Source organism: Talpa occidentalis, unplaced genomic scaffold (assembly GCF_014898055.3).
Source record: "Talpa occidentalis isolate TD23 unplaced genomic scaffold, MPIMG_talOcc4v2.1 talOcc4.6, whole genome shotgun sequence".
Taxonomy (NCBI): Eukaryota; Metazoa; Chordata; class Mammalia; order Eulipotyphla; family Talpidae; genus Talpa; species Talpa occidentalis.
In genome coordinates this window covers 11085356-11106245 of record NW_023604972.1, presented here as the reverse complement: position 1 = coordinate 11106245, position 20890 = coordinate 11085356, and the positions used below count along the sequence as shown (strand labels likewise).

General features: G+C 39.4%; 1 protein-coding gene across 1 annotated transcript in view; it reads right to left on the bottom strand.

Annotated features, from left to right (window-relative positions):
* LOC119260642 (cytosolic beta-glucosidase) overlaps nucleotides 1–20890 on the bottom strand; it is an 86264-nt gene that overhangs the window by 27435 nt on the left and 37939 nt on the right. The window contains exons 3-4 of the mRNA XM_037529630.2: nucleotides 17321–18117; nucleotides 16499–16622 (exon numbers count right to left, since the gene is read on the bottom strand). Of these exons, the coding sequence (XP_037385527.1) occupies nucleotides 16499–16622; nucleotides 17321–18117 (921 nt within the window). The remainder of the gene's footprint in view (nucleotides 1–16498; nucleotides 16623–17320; nucleotides 18118–20890) is intronic.

Sequence of the window (20890 nt, the reverse complement as noted above, 5' to 3'; positions counted from 1 at the left end):
AGGTCAGAGTAGATCCCAATTTTCTGTGTTGAATAAACCCAAAGAAGCATATTAATCCCTCAAGTCACAAGTCACGGTGATGGTACATGGATCAGTAAGTACAGGAAATTATACATGTCACAGGAATCTAACACACTGGCTCTCAAGTGTGTGAAAGATGGAGAGGCCATATGCATGCAGCTACCAAGTTCACATCCTTAGCTTAGACGAGAGAATTCAGACCAAAATATTAGGTTCACAAGCATTATCCAAACCAAACCCCTAAAACTGCTCTGTCTAGGTATTTATCCATTAATGTTCTTTATGACACTAAAGGAGGTTTCCAAGTCACTCTGTGATTGACTACAGCAGGTGACTTTAAAGAATTAAGTGTACTTAGTTATAATTCTGTAGTCTCTTCTTTATAATTCATGTTTTGTCATCAATGAGAATCGCAGACACCCAATTCTAAGGCAAAAAATATTTTTTTCAACAGTATTTGATTAAATAAAGCCAACACACGTCATCCTCGGCTCAGAATTCATATTAGCTTTCTAAGCCAGAAAGAGAGTGAGCCAAAGAAAAGAAACAGACATTCTATATACTATAATTGGCTATGTCACAAAAGCAAAGCCACTAGATCTTTATTATTCCCATTACTAAAAAGAAATAATCATTATGCAATGTGATTGAGGCCACAATGGCAATCATATTACAATATGTAGATTACTAAATCAACATGTTAGACACCTTAAATTTACACTTGATTTCAAAAGGGTAAAACAGCAGAGCTTAAATCAAAGGCAGCCTTGGACGTGAAGTCTGGGAAGTGGAGTTCCACCTGATGTTCTTCCCAGCTGTGTGTAAGATCATGTATTGCTGGCAGGTTGGCAGAATTTTAAGACCTTGTAACCTCAGACTACTTTAATATGAGGGTCCATAAACATTACATCAGGACCTTGGCTAACACTTCCTGAGAGTCACAGAATTTACAGTGGGAAGGTGGTCGTGTCCATACAGGAGCTGTGTGGTGTATGCTTCTGTATCCCCTCCAGAGGCAAGGACATGGTGAACACTGGATAAACATCAGTGACTGCACCGTGCTTGTGGACCTGCTCGCCACCAGGGGGCAGACATTCTGTCCCCAGCATCTGTGACAGGTGGGTGTCTGGCATCTGCTTCTGCACCCTCTATTGACAGGTACCTAATGATCTCCTGAGGCCTTCCGCTTCTTACTCAGTCTCAGTAATTGTCAGACACTCTGTCTTCTGTTAAACTGAAACTTGCTTTTATGTAATGGGCCCCCACTGCTCTGTGTTCCGCCCTCTCCAACAAGACAAAATGAGTTTTTAGTCATCTACTTGATTGTTCCTTAACAATCTTAACAGAAACTGACAAGCCTCTTTCTACATAAGATCATCCCCGACATTCTCTTCCAGGCATCATTTAGGTTGTTAATATTAACGTTAATGCTCGATGGTGCCAAGATTGGAAGATAATATTCCAGAAGTGTGTGCTGCTTTAACATTTGACCGTGTGAATGCATGTAAGGCAAATGTTTAAATGATGTATGTTTGTTTCCGTGAAGCATATTCAATGATATCGACCAGGTGAATAGTCTTGACTCCTTCCAAATTTCATTTCTAAATTAGAAATCTGATGTCACTTTCTTGTCTTATATACTTCAACAGTCCCCACTACTTTTGTACCATCAACAAAATTTTATTAAGTTCCTAACAGGCACCAGGAGCTATTTTATGTTCTAAGGTGCCAGAGGTAAACAGGGAAACATGTCATCATTGTAGACAATGCAGATGTGTCAAAAAAAAACATTAAACAATGAAAAAATACAATTTTCAGATAAAGACAAACAGCAAAAAAATAGATTTAAAGTGGAGGCTACCTGTTAGATCCTCAGCGAAGCCTCTGAGAGAAGGTGCAATTTAACCCAAGGTCTATCTGACCAAAATGAACAAGCCATTGTGAAAGTAGCAACAAGCACAATTTCACTCTCCCCTGATCAGCTTTGGTCATCTGCAAATTGTGTCATCTGCAAATTTGAAATGTATTCCCTCAACTCTTCACCAAAATAAATGAATAAAATGTTACACTGAACTGAGTTCAGAAGAAAGACGCATTAGCACCAAGAGTTTCCTGCTAGACATTGAATCACGACTTTGCAAAGTAAGTAATATACTTTCAAGATTTCCAAAGCAGGGCAGAATTTCTCTGATACTAAACTCCAGTCAACAACTGAGAGAACATTCCACAGTCTGTTGTGGGGTTGTTTTCCTTTGCAGGCAGAGCCACCTGGTGAGGAATTTAGATGAATGTCTCTCGATGTATTGACACTTGTAGAAGGGGCCCCAGTAGGTGGCTCATAGCTGGTGCCTCAGCCAATCCACCATCCAAACTTCCTCTCCCAGAACATATCTGCCTCCCCTGGATACGAGTCTTCCTTAGCGGTGCACTGTTGTGTTAGTAGATGAAGCTTGTTAGACTGTTACACTGTATGGGTGTCCACATGGAAGGGGACTGAGGACAATGTGGGGACTAACAGATCACACAGTATCACACGTCTACACATCAACCCAGAAGTGCTTCGTCTGGGACCTCCCATTGGTGATTGTTCTGTGACATTAATGGAACAAAAGCCTCATGCTCCTTCCTTGCACTGTCCATTTGCAACATATTATCACTGAAGAAGCTTCAATTTCCTCAGCCCAGACCTTTAGGCAGAAAAACCTCTTGTAAACACTGGGCACAAATCTACTTCTATGCCACTTGCTACCTGGGGAAGCTCGCTGATTCACCCAAACCATTCCTGTCCTACAAATGTTCACACAAGAGCACCCCCCAGGTACTGGCCTGCCGCTAATGACCATGCGGGTTTCACTTTGCACAGCCCTGGAAGACACGCTTGGCATAAAGCCAGTAGATTTGTTTAGTCTTTGGACTAAAAGGAATAAAAGCAAAGTGTTTTGAAGAAAGGTAGTCCATTCTAATAGTGCAGATTCTACTGACTAGTACTAGGGCTGCTTCATAAAGCCCCGTGTATCAAATGTCTTTCAAACCCAGGAGCTACTTAAGGTCATTCAGCGCAGCCCTGTTTGTAAAAGTGGAAAAACACCCACCACTTGGATCCAAATATACATCCACACGAGGAGGTATATTATTTAAAGGTGGTTTACAGATCGGAATATCAGAGATCCGTTGAAAAGAATGGATTGAAGCAAAAAGCATCAACATAGACATCTTAAAGAACTTAATGTTGCAGACAGACATGTTTATGATATGACAGCATCAGCACAGAGAAATACATGAACAGTCAATGAGAGCCTACCTTTGTAACAAATTGTGTATCCGCTATGTAAGTAAATGCATTTCAACTGCAGGATCAAAGGATCCCAGAACTCGAGGGAGGAAAGATCTGAGAAATTCCAAAGGGTCAATGGTATTTTTTTTCATTTTTCATGAAAAATGTATGTGATATTAATATTTATATCATTTTAATGTGAAATGTGTGTGATATTAACATTTATTAAATCTGGGTCACAATTATATAGGTACCTGTGTTTTTCTATATGTTTGAGATGAATTTTTCAGTGAGAAAGAAAGGAAGCTGAGCTTCATTTCCCCCAAAGCAGCTACTCTGTTTCTTCCCTCCAACAATGAGATCCCTATTATTCAGTGGCTTTCCAATTTTTCTTTCTTGAGCAATAGAATCTCCCTTTCACATGAAAAATTGTATTAAGCTATTAAGCCCTGGGGCCCTGCTTTCTGTCTGTCCCTCTGTGTGCCCTCACAGACTCTCCAAACACATCTCCATGGAACCCTGGGCTCCTCAAAGCACAACGTGAGAATTACTGAGGTAACTAATGGTGAATCCCTTTGACCTGCATGCCAGGAAGTTCTGAGTCAGTTTTCAAGTCTTATGTCAAGCTTTTGTCTCTGGTTTGGACATTTGCAGTCCTTCGAGCTCCTGGTTCTACTTCACTAGCTGGCATTTCTTTTTATCAAGATTCTGAATATAATAAAGTCTTCACTCATTGACGAAAATGAATGGCTCTCAACGAGTTCAAGCTGCAATTTCTTTACTGTCCTCCCTAGCATTCTTCTAAACAGCAGATTTAACAGTGCTTGTGATAACCAAAAAAAAATATTTTTTAAGAAATAGAAACACAGAAAGAAGTTATTTTTTTCAAGAAGCAAGTCTCCCTTCAATAAAAGGAAAGCAATCAGTGACCTAGGGTGAGTGAAATTGCACATGTTCTAAGAAAATCTGTATTTAAATATCAAAAATGAAAAAATAAGATACATCATATAAATTTCCTTTCGCTTGACCAGCACAAATATTTAATATGACATTTCCATGACTAACAGTATATTGGCACAGAAAGCTAGCGTAGATATTTTAGCTTTGCTTTTGTGAATGTTCTTAAATTTTAACATCTTATATTAACATAAATTCATTTGTTCTGCCAAGTGAACTGACGCGGTACTTAGGAAAATGTCACATTTTTTGAAGGAAACCTATTCAATAAAACATTGCAATTGACCATTCTAATATACCAAAGTTCAAGACCATGGTTCCCAGAAGATTCAAAATAGCCCTATAATGTAAATACAGTTTGTCAAACATGAAACATGGTTGCAGTCATTAAATACAGTTTTCCTGTAGCTGGAGAAACAGCGAAAGTGGTATCATTGAAATGTGTGGCTTTTAATATGTCTGCATAATGAGAAAAGTCACTCTGGGGAGAAATGACGCAAAGTAGCACTAACAGGCAACTTTCCTTATCAGCTGAAGGAGGGCTACCAACTCAGTCTAGTCTCAGGGAAACCGCAGGTTTAGAGAAGAACACTAATCATTGCTCTCTGGCTCAGCACCCAAGCTCCCAATCCTCACTTAGCACCCATCCCGACTTCACCAAGTTCCATATTTTGACCTGAGTACCCGTAACCCACACAGGGGTAAGAGTTGCCGGGCCTCAAAATGAGTTCCTCAGCAGCTGGTGTGACCTTGGTCCTTGCTGCCCCCGAGGGAAATGATAAGCCTCCTTCCATTGCATCATTCTTATTGCATGGCTACAGGGGGTACCCATTGGGGTGTGAATTCCTGGAAGTCATTCAAGTTGGAAGAGGAGACTTCCAGGCAAGTAAGAGATTGAAGGGAAGACAGAATGAGGCCAAGGAGGACTGTGGAAAACTATGTCCCATGATGGTCAATGAAACCACTAAAATCAACCTGCTTGCCTAAAAATGTACCTTTAAAAAGGTTAAAAGTTAATATTGAGGATCACATAAGAACATCAATACATCTTTTGAAGGGAATTTAGTTTTAACATGAGTCAGTTGTTATGTCATATTTTATTTATTATTTTAAAGATTAATTTTTTATGTATACAATAGCTGGGGTACAGGCCAGAGGCGCGGGAGGGTGAGAGGATTCACCAGAGCCAGAGCAGGGAGCAGAACAGGCAGATTGACCGAAGTACACTGCTGAGAGGAGCAGCGGGGGAGTCAGGAGAGGTCTGCTGCACCATGTGGGTTTCTCCCTGGCTGGCTGGGAATCGAACCCATGCTGCAGAGGCTGAGGACAGCTTCACAGCTTGGCGCTTAACCCCTGCACCACCAAGGAAGCCCTATTATGTCATCTTTTAAAACAGCATGTGACATGATGTCAGGGGAGAGACAAACAGGAGAAAATGTGGACTGTTCAACAGAAGAACCACAAAAATGATAGAATGCATAGTGTAATTTTCATCAGGAAGGTTATAGAGCCTAAAAGCCTTATGAAAATAAGTCTAAAACACAACTGGATAAGAGTAAATGCTTTTGAAACACCAAGATGAAGTGATTACTAATGTTGGCTCAGATGTCCATCTCAAGAAATCCATAGGAAAAAAACAGATAACCCTGAGAGCTGGAAGTTTTACTTATTTGTCTGTACAAATCAGATGGGATGAGCAGCATTATTTAAGTATATTTAGTGATTAATTTCAGAGTTTCCAACAGGCTGCAAGTCAACACATTGACTCATGGAGATGAAAGACCAGTATGGAAAGAACCCATCTAGCAAATGCCGGGTTTATCTGGAGGGTAGAGTTTGGGTTCCAACAAATCATAAACTCTTTATTAGTCGGAGAGTGAGGAAATGGAGTGCTCCAGCTAATCAAATATTTTTTGTTAATTGTTACCACATGCAGAAGGATTAAAAATTTTTAAAGAATGAGAATAAATTAAAATACACTTAACACTGAAACTAAACTGATTATAATTTAATCTTTCTCTAATTATTCAGAATGCATTTCAGGGTCATCAAGAGAGGCATAAATTATCAGTGCTTGATGACTGTGCAGGAAGTCACAGTTTTTCTAAAATCCTGGTTAATAAATGCTGGATAACAAAGAATTCACTGCAATAGTTATCATTTGGGGGATTTATATGCTAGGATTCTGCTAGGATCTGAAATATATCATTAATGCTTGCTGAAAATAAAATTTCATGGATGATGAACTGATACTCAAGCATTAGAATAACTTGTGCAGAGTAACACAACATGCAAGGGTATTAAAACCAGGTCTTGAATGCAAAAGGACCTGTCTTTACGGAATATACACTATCAATATGTCAAACACTTAAAGCATTATTGTGTAAAAATATTGATAAAACCTGCTGCCTGTCTATACATAACACACACAGTCAGTGGGTCATCCTGTTTGCTTCCCCAGGAGTGCTGAAGGATTCTTCTGAGCCCTTCTTCAGATTGCTATGCTGGATTCATGACAGTATCAAATGTTGGCCATGAAATGTTAGAAAGACCTTTCATTAAAAAGACCTTTCATTAAATTTAATTTAATGACCTTTCATTAAAAAGAAACAACAACAAAAAACTTTAAAGATTTTTTGTTGTTGTTTGTTGTTTGTTTCTTTTTAATGAAAGGTCATTCAAAATTTCGAGAACAGACTGAACATCTCTGGAAGGAAAATGTTTCAGAAGAATAACTCAGCATAGCCTCAGTCCCATATTAAAACTATTAGTAAATATATTCACATATACATCATTTACTCACATTTTTGCAATGGTCTAATTTTTGTGTTATTCCACTTAGTTTTAATTGTGAAACATTCAAGTCCTAAAAAAAAATGCTCATTTAAATTTGATAAGGCTTTGGGCTAGTTTTAAATCCATTAAAGAAATGAATTCCACTTGCTGGGGAGGGGGGAATTTATTTCATCCATAGATGGGATACATTCTTCCTCCCATCATCTACCCTGGAGTTCCAAATTCAATGTTTTCACCTGAATCATTTATGGCTTCTTGTTCACCTTCACTCACCAGTGCCAATTAAAATTCTTCAAGGTTCAAATGCCTTTTCTTCCTCCACCCATAATGGTTTCACTTATCTCTCAAGCAGCAGTGAATCCTATAATGGAATTTCACAAACAAGGGGGAAGATATGGCTGACCTTCAGTATGGCACAAAATAGTCTTGGGCCATGATACTGTTTCATTAGCTAATCTCATTCACACACAGGACACTCTGCTGTCGCTGAGATGACCCTATTCAAAAAGACAGGAACACTCCCCTCTCCGTGCATGGAGCATTTACAGATAAGCCTCAAGAATTACCTTCCATTCCAAAAGAAACTACTTTCATCTCTAGCACCAGGCTGACATTCTCGTTGTATTGAAAAAAATGCTACCTAAACAGGAATGTGGGGTAAAAGTAGCCCAAAGAGAGGAAGATCTGTGCGCAAAAGTTCTGAATAGAAAAGCAGGCTCCCCCTCTAGGAAGTCTCCACACGAAATTATAGCGGGAGAAGGCACCGAACACGTGGTGAGTTGATCCCTCCTAATTCAACATCTTGCCCAGAGACAAAGTTTCACGCTCAAGTTAAATTTAAGGAAAGTTAAAATGACTGCACTGCCTAACTGAATTAAATTATGCATTTATGGCAAAGCTTGAAAATCATACTTAAGTGTCTTAAAACTTGATAGATTAGGTGGTGCTTGCCATGATCGTGTTTTGAAAGGTGATTTCACTGCTCGTGATTGTAACTGCCGAGTTGCTGTTCAGCTGGGGATTTTACCCTAATGCTTTGAACTGATTTGTTCATTCAATTTCCTCTCTGAGATTTTATGTTCTCTACTGTAACTTTGTTAAGCTTGAAGCAGAGGTGACCCTTCTGATTCAGAATTCCTAAGGATAACTTTCTCCTGAGAAAGGCTCATTTTCAATAGGAATAAATAGAAGAGGAAATACTTAGGGTGGGAGTCAAGGAAATTTTACCTAAGCCCTGAATTCTCCTCAGTAGAGATGGTTCATGGAGGATCCAGTCAAAACAAGAAAGGGGTTCAAATTTCAAATTAAGTTGCTGGATGAGAAGACTGAAAGTTGTTTTTTGAAAACTATTAATCATAAGTATTTAGACATAATTTTATAGCCTAAAAAACTATTGGAGTTTAAAAAATAGGGACCTTGACATACCTACTTTGAAAGGCTAATTAGAGGGTCACACAATTCCTACACTAGAAAGATCCCAAAGGGAGAGTCAGTTTTTCAAATGAAGAAATGGAGGTATTTATGTGAGTGCATTTATCTAAAGAAGGTTTAAAAACTTTAGCATATATTTCAATTATTGCCACAACTAACCCAAATTTAATATCAAAAAGGGTATGGTTTGTACCCATGTGTAATATCTAGCAATGAAATAATAGTACAATCTTCCATTTCTTTAAAGATTCAAAAATGAAAATGCTGATATAAATCTAGTATTTCATTGAAATTCTCAGGAGCAATTCCATTTTCCTGCTAATCTAGACTCAATTTCCTAGTTAGTTATTCATTAAACATTTACTGAGCACTTACTGTATGCTAAGCATGTAATTCAGAACTCCAAAATTTTATTCTGGTTGGAATTTAGCTCTTTTAAAAAAAAGGGTGAATAAAATCTTTATGTACACCGTTCCTGCCAATGAGTGCTTAAATCTTTTAATAACTTTCATTTTCTCCTGAAAATGGTTTTCTTCCTTCCTTTTAAAGATGATAGTAGGTATTGTCTTCAAGAATCAAAGTGTTTCTCAAGTTCCATCCATTTGATTCTCTTATTCAACAAGGATATAATTGAGACAGGGTCACAGCTGTTCAGGGAGTCTAGGAATCAGTTATGGCACCAATTTTTAATGTTTTTATTCATAATATTACTGATTTTCTTCTACATGGTGTCAGGTTTGCTATTGAAAAAGATATTATGGGATGTAGTTAACCAGAAATTCCCCCAATTAAGAGTCTGGAGAAGCTGGCAGAAATAGTATTTACCTCAGTATAAAGTGATACACCAGCATAAGTAATGAGGAAGTTATAAATTGGTAAGATAAGAAAATTTGGATAGGAATGCTTTAGAACTGGTGGTATTCACAGTGTTGAGATCTGATCCTAGAAGTGTAAATCCAAAAACTCATTTTTGCAGTGCACCCAGATCTAATCCCCACCTTTGAACTTGCAGGAGCTTGAATGAAAAATGTAAGGTTGATGCTTTAATTTATAACAGAGAAATGTCCTTTTCCAAGCTTTTGAAAACCCATGTTAAGTTTCTGGTATAGGAATGGCTAACTGAATCACCCAGAATCTCTCTAGTCTTTCCATGAGCCAATACGCTACCTAAGGGATTCCTGCTTAACACGGTTATCCAAGTAACCTCTGCCAATGACACTAAGATAAAATCTCTAGTCCTGTTCCACTGCAGTGCTCTTTCATTCCCAAGATAACTTAAGAGCCCATGTAGTAATCAGGTAATTCTGTATATCAGGAAATAAGAGCAAATATAAGCAGATTTTTGAGGACTACTTTAGCCCCACCCTGGAGAAAACTTGAGAAGTTCACCTTCACTCAATTCCACTAGCACTCTCATCACCTGAATATTCCAGCACTGCTCTCTCCTGGAACATGTTCTTAAAAGAAAAGAAAAAGTATGATCTGTTCAAATTCCTGTTTTCATTTCCTTTGGATTAATACCCAGAAGCAGAATTACAGGAGCATATGGTAGTTCTATTTTTAACTGAAGAGACTATACTGTTTTGCATAGTGGCTGAAACAATTTACATTTCCGCTAACAGTGTACAGGGGTTACCTTCTCCAAACCCCTGCCAACACTTGTATCTCCTGTCCTTTTGATGACAGACAGGAGAGAGCTGCGCTCTGCATTTATTGCAGCACTATTCACAGTAACCAAGATATGGTAGCAAGCTAAGCATCCGCTGGCAGATGAATGAATAGTGGTATTGTATATATATATATATATATGCTCAAAATGGAATACTACTCTGCCAAGAAAAGGAAGAAAATCCTACCATTTGCAACATGGATAGACCTTTAGAGCATTTTGTTTTGTCAGATAAGTCAGAAGGGAAGAAAATGCTTTCTGATAACACATTCAAAATCTTTATAAACCAAACTCATAAAAGTAGTAGAATGTTGCTTTTAATATAGATGAACAGTGGTTACCAGAGGCTAGGAGTGGGAGAATCAAGAAGATGTTGTTTAAAGGTACAAATTAAAAACTAGTTAGTAAGTTCTAGAGAGCTACTACACAGCTGAGTGATCATAATGAGTAATATTGTATTATAAACTTCCAAGTTGCCAAAAGACTAGACCTTAATTGTTCCCATTACAAGAAAAAAAAAGTTATGTAATAGTGAACAGTATCACTGAAATCCTATCATAACAGATAAACATATCAAATCAACATGTCAAATTGTACACCTTATGCTTATGCCATATATGTCCATTATATTTCATTTTTAAGATAATTATCAAATTCTTTCTCATTTTCCACTATTTCAAGATTTCATTGAGTCTGTTCTTTACATTGGAAAGTAGATTGTCCTCAAATAAATTTCACTACAATTATTGGTAGATTTCTTCTAGTTATAAAAATAAAACTGATCTGTTTGCTCCCTCACACAAAACTAGTGGACAGGTTGCCATTTGAAAAAATAGAGGATAATTTTGGAATCATCTGAATTTTAAAAAAGACACTAGAGTAGTCTGAACATTCACCAGGGTTGTTAAGGACCTGAATGATCCCCTAAGAGGAGATAGAGCTGAATTAAAAGGAAGCCCAAGGGGCACAGCATCCGTGTGAGGATGTTAAGGGAAGAGAGATCAAGGACGGATGACTGAGCCACTTCTCACAAGGACAGCGCCAGGAAACCCACTCCCACAGGACAGAGGCACCAAGTTCTGTGTTTCTAAGAAGGAGAAGCTGACCATGTCAATATGTGCTTAAGCCTGGGGACATGCTCAGTGTGTGTGTGAGAGAGAGAGAGTGACAGAGAGAGAGAGAAAGAGAGAGAGAGAGATTCTGAATTTGGCTAAGATCTGCATCAGTTGCTCAGGGCATATGAGGACATAAACTATCTCTGTTCACCTTTCACAAATTATACTGTATTAAGCAGAATAGCATTTTGTGGTTACCCACTGGTTGATATTCAGAGAACCCTAATGGTGATGTAGGCAAAGGCATGCTTGTAGCTCTCAGGACTCACTCCCAGATTTCACTTTTCAAACCCAGCAGACTTTTTACTCTTTGTATGAGGAAGGTCAGGCACAGTCCAGCATCCCAAGGCAAAGGCGGGGGGCGGGGGTCAGTGAGGAAAGAGCGGGAGAAGGGCATGTATGGTGCCCTCTGGCCTCTGCTGGTCTCTGCTGGCTGAGTGGGTGTGGTCTGAATCTGTGGGTTGGGGGATACAAGTGTTTTGGAAATTGTCATCTCTATAACCTCGAACCCTACAAGTCTGTCCACCAACACAAACAATAATACTTGTGTTGCAGATTTGAATCTAACTCATCCTTCTCCTTGCTGACCTTGACTCCTCTTTGCTAGATACCAGCCAATCCAACCAGCAGCAATAACATCAAGGGACTTCAGCATCCTAAAGGCCCTGGATCCAATGCCAAACAAGCATGTATCACCTGAGTTACGAGGTGAGTTGTGAGATGAACTCCTTCATAGGGGCCAGAGTGATAAAGGTCTCCTTGGAGAAGCAATAAAACAATAATAGATGTGGGGTGGGGACCTACATTCAGGTATTTGGGTCTCTATTCTGAGCTTGTAATGGATTTTTAATTGGTTAGTTTTTCTAAAAGGTCAATGTATTAACCTTTGAGATATTTCCTTAATTCTTAGGATTGTTTGAAATGCACATTTAGAAAAACACAGGTGTTTAACACACTTTGTCCAGTTAAATGGGCCTCTGTGATCTGAAATTGGCATAGGCAGGTGGCTGCCAGGTCTGCACTACTTCGGGAAATGGATGTATTTCTCCTTTACCGGCTCTCCATGGGAAAGGGAAGCAGAGGGGGGAGGGAGAGGCTGACAGACAACAGCAGGGCGATTCTGTGCTCAGCACCTTGTCTTGGTGGTATACCCAAGCTGCAAGATTTATAACCTTCTTGTTACAATGCATCAGCTTCAACACTTTCGGTGAAGTCTTCAATAACTTTGATGACATCTTGCTGAGGGGTTTTGTCATTAAAAGCCTAAAGCTGGTCATTAACAAACCTTCTCTGCAATCATCTACCGCTGTGCTAACTCAGGCATGGATCTGACTGGAAAGTTGGGCTGGCTCAGAAACTTTCCAGAAGGCTGCCTTTTTTTGTTCTATGTGGGATATGTGTCTTTGGGAAAAGAAAAGACAGTGCTGGAGCATGTGATCATTTATTTCTCATGCTCCATGGACTAACCCTTCTCGGGAAGACACGACCAAATTCAACAAGCGTGTAGCACACCTATTATAGGACAGACATGGTGCTGGGGCTGAAGACACCTTTGTGGAAAAGACTCAGCTCCAGTCCTCAGGGGTTCACAGCCCCCCATTAGTCCTCATTTACAGATGCCTTCATAATGTGCCAGGCTCTGTATTGAGGCATTGTAACCATTTGCCTTTTTACCTTTCACCATCCTATAGAAGATAAAATGTTCTTATGATCCCCATTTTAAAGAGGATATGGGGCCTCCCCAGTGGCTCAGCAGTTGAGCGCTGGGTTGCGAAGCTGCCCGCAGCCTCTGCAGCACCAGTTCAATCCCTGGCTGCTCCCCGGCCACCGGAGGAGGGTCCCACATGGCGCGCAGACCTCTCCTGCCGCCCGCTGCTCCCCTCAGCAGTGTACTTCGGTCCTTCTGCCTGCTCTGCTCCCCGCTCTGGCTCTGGTGAATTCTCTTCTGACTGTTCCCAGTGCTTGTATAAATAAATAAATAAATAAATAAATAAAGAGGATATGGCTGAGGTATGCTTAAGAATTTTCCCAAATGATTGGGCTTGTCAGTGGCAGACCCATGTTTCACACACATACCTTGTCTGCTTTTAAGCATGCTCGTGTCCTCCAGACAAGAGCATAGGGCTAGCAAGCAGGCAAATGCTCCAAGTTGAGGAGAGACCATGAGCCCACTACAAAGCAGGGCATGGCTGGTGTGTATGAGGACCAGGCTGAACACGGCTCCTGGCCCTTTTCACAAGAATGTAGGTCCTGGCTGGAATGTTGTCCACTGGGGACCACCTCGCCCAGATGCATCCATGTCTTCACTGCCATTGCATTAAGTCTAGAAGTGTCCATTTGTGTGTGTTTACCTGTGAACTTAAACTTGTCTGTGACCCTGCAACAGCAAGGGCTGGAGTAAATTTGGGGAGCATAATAATGATTCCTACGACGTGAGCAAAGCTTTATTCTTCCTGAATTTATACAAAAATTCATGTGACAGAGCAATTGCATCTACCCAGTTACTTCATATTTGTTGCTGCTGCCAATGATTTTATTTGGTATCTGGTAACCTCGCCAATGGAAATAATGAGTGGAAGGAGGTGGTTTCTCCTCCATGGGTTTCATCCATAAATAGCCAGAGGGTCAGTATTAAAACACCCACGCAGAGGCTCCCTAAAAAGGGGGATGGAGAAACCTGCAGATGTGGGAGGGGTCATCTGCTATAACTTAGAGTGGGCAGGGAAGGATTTTTTTTTTTTTTTTAAGTCTTGGAATAACATTTTTAAAATAACAAGGAAAATAACTTGAGGTGATAAATATATTCATAAGGGTGCCCATTTTGCAATAAAAAATAATTGTTGCCACTGATTGAGAACCTATTCTATGTCAGGCCATTGCTAGGGGTGTTTTACTCAACTCATTAGCTGGAATCTTTCCAACTTTGCTAGGAAATGTATTACCCCATTTTGAAAGATGAATAAACTGAGGGTTTGAGAGGTTGATCAATTTGCCAGAGGTTGCTCACTGAATAATCTGCAGAACTGGAATGAAGACCTAGTTATGTTGTTATTTCATATTTTTGGTGTCTCTTCTGTGTGGCTTTACTCTTATCTATATCTACATTAATTAAAACACAACCTACTTAAAGTCATTTAAATAATGCAATGATTAAAAAAGCATTAACTGCTTTTTTTCATGAAATGACATTTTCCTCTCTTTTTTTCCTCCTATCCCAAAAGGAAACAGAAACATTAGGTTACTTCTTACTGCTCAATTAATTGCTGTGGGATTTTACCTGAAGAGATCAGTAAGCCTTCCTGGCTGATGCCATTGATCCAACTGGAGTGTCATTATGTGCCTGTCCGTATGCCTGATGTTGGAGGGGAGGTTTTGCTGCTGGGGATCACAGAGCCATCATCCATCTGACTCCCTGGGTTCTGGCTGCCTCTCACCTGCAGTGCTTCCCATGAATGTCTTTCTTGGCTTGTTATTAGTTTTAATTACTTACAGGGTGCTTTTTACTAGTAAAGTTCTAACCAATCAAGATCATCAGTGCTACCTCGCAGGAGTCTCAGGAAGTTGATGAGTAAGTGCAGCTCTGCTCCTCTGAGAAAGGTGGGATATAGAGGATCTGAGCTTTGTCCAAGGCCAGAGGACTGTCCATTCCTGCAGAGGCAGCAGGAGGCACTTTCAAAGAATTTATGCCAAGACCAGAGAACCAAAGGTGAGACAATGGTTCGGTGCGGTGGTGGAAGAGCGAGCTTCTGATTCTGAAAGACTTAGACTCACAGATCTCACTTAAAACAAATCTCATTTACCTCTTCTGCCCATTTGAGAGTGGGGATGTTGTATGTTCTCTTTCTGTTGTGTGCATAAGCACTTTCTAGATTTTCCATATCAATCCTTTATCAGATGTATGGTGGGCAACATTTTCTCCCATTCAGTAGGGTGTCTCTTTATTTTGGTCATTGCCTCTTTATTGTACAGAAGCTTTTTCATTTGATATAGTCCCAGTTTATATTCTCCTTTGTTTTTCTTGCTGCTGGATATGAGTCTGCAAAGATGTTTCTGAAGTTTATGTTATGGGATGTTTTGCCCATGTTATATATATATATATATATAATGGTTTTAGGTCATATAGCCAAGTCTTTTATCCATTTTGAGCTGATGTTTGTGTGGTACCTATGTATAATGAAATACTACTCAGTGATCAAAAAGGATAAATTCATGCCATTTGCAGCAATGTGGATGAAACTGTAAGCAAAGTGCAAAGTGAGCCAGGAGGGGAAAGATAAAAATCAGATAGCCTCACTCATATGTGGAATATAGAGACAGAAAACAAAGGGTCAGACAAAACTGAAAAATTAAGGCTACCAGAGAGGGAGGAAGAAGATGAATAAGTTTTATGGTAGGGGCCCAATGGACTATAGTGGAGAATTATGCATGCCTTGGTGGTGAGTGTGGTGAAGTGGCATATATCTGAAGAGGTGTGATTCTATATCTCTAAATTATATACAGTGTTATTAACCAATGTTACCGCAATAAAAATGAATAAATAAATTTACTAAGCAACAGTTGTCCCAAGGGGTAAAGAGGGGGAAAAAATAATTGGAATAGAAATGGTGTCATCAGTTAAAAATTATACCTTTACATTTATTTTCAAATAGGAAAAGCCTTCCATGGGGGATGCGGAGGAGTTACCTGAATAATAATATTGTCCTGGAACACAATTCTACATGAAAAAGAAAAAATAGACTGTTCTAACTGGGTTGCTTAGTTACAGCTTAAATGAAACATACATTGATCGAGGACTTGTGCCACTTTAAAGTTTATTGCACAAATGCTTAATTTTTGTCCTTTAAACATTCTGTCAATTCATTTCTTGGTAGTTAGGATATTAAAATATGCAAATAAGCATGCTGTCGTTGGTCATTGCTAATCTTTTTGTAATAACTAATGTTCTCTCCCAACAGCCACAACTCATTCTATTCATGTCACCTTCACCCAGGAGTCACAAAATGCTGAAGACAGTCGCTTTTTACTTGATTAAATTTCAGGAGGTTGAAGCTAGGCCAAAATCCTCACCTTCTTCTTTCCTAAATACTTTTTCTCCTCTCTCTTAATTACATGGCTTTACACTGATTTACATGAATTTCAGTTTTTAAAATCATTGGTCTTTGCTGAATGCAAATAGGAACATGGGAAAACTATATTAAGTTTGCACAATTGATCTTTCATCATTTCAAATGATACCTTTGAACAGTTCCTGAAATGTCTGTCTGAAATACTCCCAGCGCTGAGTGTCATCAAGAGATGCGGGGTCATTCTGGAGAAACCCATTCTCGGTGATGTAAATTACAGGGTTATTATACGTATCCTAGAACAGGAGAGCAGAAGTTTTATTCCAAACAGATGTTTAAAAAAAAAAAAAAAGCTCATAAAATCAGATGCATTACCCTCTATCTCCTCTAAGCTACAACCCCAAAACTAGTTTTCATCAAATTGCACTGACCCTATTAACTTAATTTTCCACGCATTGACCTTTTATGACTAACAATGGAAAAGCAAAACTGTGCAAATGTGCATGAAGACAGTCAAATGACTCTTATGATAATGAACAGACAGAAATATCTTTCTTCCATCAGCATCTGCTGATTGTCACTGCTCCTTAACCCCTTGGTCCCACCACAAGCTACATTTTCTACCTCCCTGCAGGTGGGGATGACTTGGATTTTAATTGCAGCTACCTAGATGCCACCCTGCATAGCAAAGATGCAAAAAGAATCCAGCATTTCAAACTTTTGTATACCTTTAATAATCACAGTGTGACACCTGCCTGAAAAATATATCTGAGCTACTCCTGTGGCCACAACCGACTTTAGCATCCTAACTCATATCAAGTAGTTACCCCCAAGCAACTTAAATTCAAATCTTCTCTTCCCAGACCAGCACATCTGTATGCAATTGCCTAGAAACATTTTTTGGGTTCAAATACACATATACATATACATATATACCTGCCTTCCCACATTCACATACTTAGGTGACGTGGGCGTAAACAAATTGTGCACTTACCTTGATATATTTCAGTAATTTACGTAGCCCCCATGGCACCACGTGGATCCACTCCACTTTTTCCCATGATGGGTCTGGCAAAAATTCCAACTCCACATCCTGAAGAACACCCCTTTCTCCCTCTGTGTTGTCCCGGTGCTTGATTAAGCGAGACGTATAATATTGCACAGCAAAGAAATCAGCAGTGCCTTTGATCATTCTTTTCTCCTCTTCTGTAAATTCTGGAAGCCTCGATGATGGGTAGCCTTGCTTTTTACTCAAAGAGGCTATCTGGGACTTGACAACTTCAGGATAATCACCATCACCAAATATGGGTTTAGCAAAGAAATCCAGGTGGAAAGCCATGGCTCTTTTAGCCGCTTCCTGGTCAGAGAGTGAATTGGGATCGGCTGGTTCTGGCCAACCAGCCAAAAATGATAGGGACACCATGCCCTTTTGCTCTTTTCGGAATAAGTCGTCATAACTGTGCCAGGACCTGGCATGAGCTTTAATCATATTATGAGCTGCCTGATAACCTCCAGTTCCCAAGTGAGGTACACCAGGAGGAAACATGCCAAGGTCATATGCCAGCAGGGCATATATATTAGGTTCATTCATCGTGATCCAATGCTTGACTCGATCCCCAAATGTACTGAAGCAAAGCCGGGCATACTTGTCAAAGGTTTCAATGATTGACTCTGACAACCAACCTCCTTGGTCTTCTAAAGCCTGAGGTAAGTCAAAATGGTAGAGGGTCACTATGGGTGTGACCCCATTTATTAACAAATCATCAATGATCTTGTTGTAGTAGCTGACTCCTAGGAGAAAAAAAAATATGAGAAGAAAATTTATGTTTAGCACGTTGGCAATAAATTTGAAAATGAAGATTGGGATCATTTCTTGGGTAACTTATTCAAAATAAAGCTTATTTTTTTTTTAAGGAACTTTAGACACTTTATTTTTTTAATTTTTTAAATTTTTATTTTATATATTTTTACACCATTTTTCATTTTTGCACAATGTACGCATTTTCATCTTGGTTATATTCCCCACCTCCCCCACCACCACCCCATAGTATCTCTGGTTTATAGTTGCTTGTTGATTTTGATTTTTACTTTATTATAATTAGTCTTTTTCCCAGATCCTTCAAAATAAGGCTTATTACTCCCTACATGTAATCAATTAAATATTGGGAGGAGACTTGAAGAAAGTCCAGAGAAAACTGGTTGATCAGAATGTGAGAATGTGATGGGGGTCACGACTATAGACACAATTGTTCTAAAAGGGATTTATTTGGGCAAGTTGCTGTCACTTAATGTTGATGTTGCCACACTTACCAATATTATTTTATTTGTTTGTATGCTTTGTCTCCTACCCCCACTAGAGCACTAGTCTCATGATCATAGGGACCTTGTCTGTCTACTTTATCTGGATTTCCCCAACTCCTGAAATACTACCAGAAATTTGGTTTATACTCAATATTTGTTGAATAAGTGAATGGATAGCAAAGGTTTTAAATAAAAAGTAAGGAAAGCAAATCAGATCACCCATCCTTAGATCTATCAGCCTCATGGATCTGGAAGGAGACCTACTGAGCATGAACAAGAGTTCAGCATCTGTCCCAGAATGTGAGTTACAAGGGCCCTTAGTCAGGGCTTGTGACATTCAGGAATACGAGGTAGAGGAGTTTGCCCTAAAATTCTGATGTAATCCATGGGAATACGTAGCCACTAATTCTGCCAGCACTTCTTGTACGAGAGAGAGTTCAGAAGAATGATATTGAGTTGCTGTGCCTCAGATTGCAATGCCTGCAAGTTATCAGGTCCAACCTAACCATAATGATTACTTGAAAGAGACATTCTGAGGTAAGTTTCATATTAGTCCTTCATGTGACTTTATGCCTGAGAATTGGAGGAAATCTAAACTTAGAAGAAAGAAACTATCCCCTTTTTTGAGAGGGTGATTTCCAGAAAGCAATCATATGTAAAATAATGTTACACTGAGCTTAAATAGCAGTAGGGTCTTTTTCTCTGTGTTTAAACTTAGTATCCTCTAATTTTAAAAAATTACTAAAGATTTCTGCATGTGTTCATTCATTCAATCATTCACTCATTCATTCATTCAATACACTTTTATAGAAAAGCCACTATGTACAACTATGGGTAAGTTAAACACCATCCTTGCCTCAAGGAGCTTAAATTTGAGTAAGGACTACAGATAAATTATTCAAATATTACAATACAATATTACTAGTAAAGATAAAGTACAGAATGCTATTGAAACATATGATAAGGAGCACCCATTCCAATCTCATACATTTGAAAAATCTTTTCTGAAAACAAAGTAGCATAATGGTTTCAAATAGAAACTATGGTACCAGCCTACCTAAATTCTATCTCAAGCCCTTCCTCTCAGTGACTGTGGGCATGTCATTTTATCTCTCTCAATTATCTTTCCCCATCTGTAAAAATATGGACAACGAGTGAAACTCATTACAACAATTTTTCTGAGAGTTTAATGAGTTGAAAAATTGAACCTGTTGGCATCAAGCAGAATGCCTTGGCACAAGGCAAGGGCTCAGTACAAGCCAGCTATCATCCTAATAATTATTATTATTGTTGCTGTCATTAGTGACATCCAAGAAGATACTCAAAAGAGGAATATAAATTACCCATATGAGACAAGGAGGGTAGAGTGATCCAGGAAGAGAAAAAGAGAAAACAAATGTCCAAAAGACCAATGGAGGGGTGGAACTAAACTAAAACCACCCATATGTGAACAATCTATATAGTCAGAGTTTGCAGTAGGTAGCAAGGGGGTCAACCAGCATCAAACACATTTGGCAGGTACTCAAAGGGCATCAGGAAAAAGCAAAGTTTTATAATGGAAAAAAAAAAGATGGCAGGAAGTTTCAGAATGCTCCGATTGGAGGGTATGACAAAAGGAAGAGAGAAAGAGGCTCACTAGAAGCAGGCATCTCATGCATTTGGTTTGGGGAATAGATCTGGCATTCTCTGGATGGTCTTGAGTTGGAAGCAGAGGGCAAGGGTGGGGAAAAAAAAAAACAGAGAAGCTAGTATCTGTTGACCACGTTCTGACTATTCTGGGCTAACTTGCAGAGATTTGGTGTGGCTTCATGGGCTTTATGTGGGTCAGACATTTATTGACCTATATGGCCTGGCCATTGTTTATTTTTTTTTTTTTTTTTTTTTTTTTTTTTTTTTTTTTTTTTATAGAGGCATGCTTTATTTATTTGTTTGCTGGTTTGTTTGTTTGTTTGTTTTGTTTATACATGCACTGGGTACAGTCAGAAGCGCGGGAGGGTGAGAGAATTCACCAGAGCCAGAGCGGGGAGCAGAGCAGGCAGAAGGACCGAAGTACACTGCTGAGGGGAGCAGCGGGCAGCAGGAGAGGTCTGCACGCCATGTGGGACCCTCCTCTGGTGGCCGGGGAGCAGCCGGGGATCGAACCGGCGCCGCAGAGGCCGCGGGCAGCTTCGCAACCCAGCGCTCAACCGCTGCGCCACCAGGGAGGCCCTGTTTATTTTTTTTTAAATATTTATTTTATTTATTTATACATGCACTGGGTACA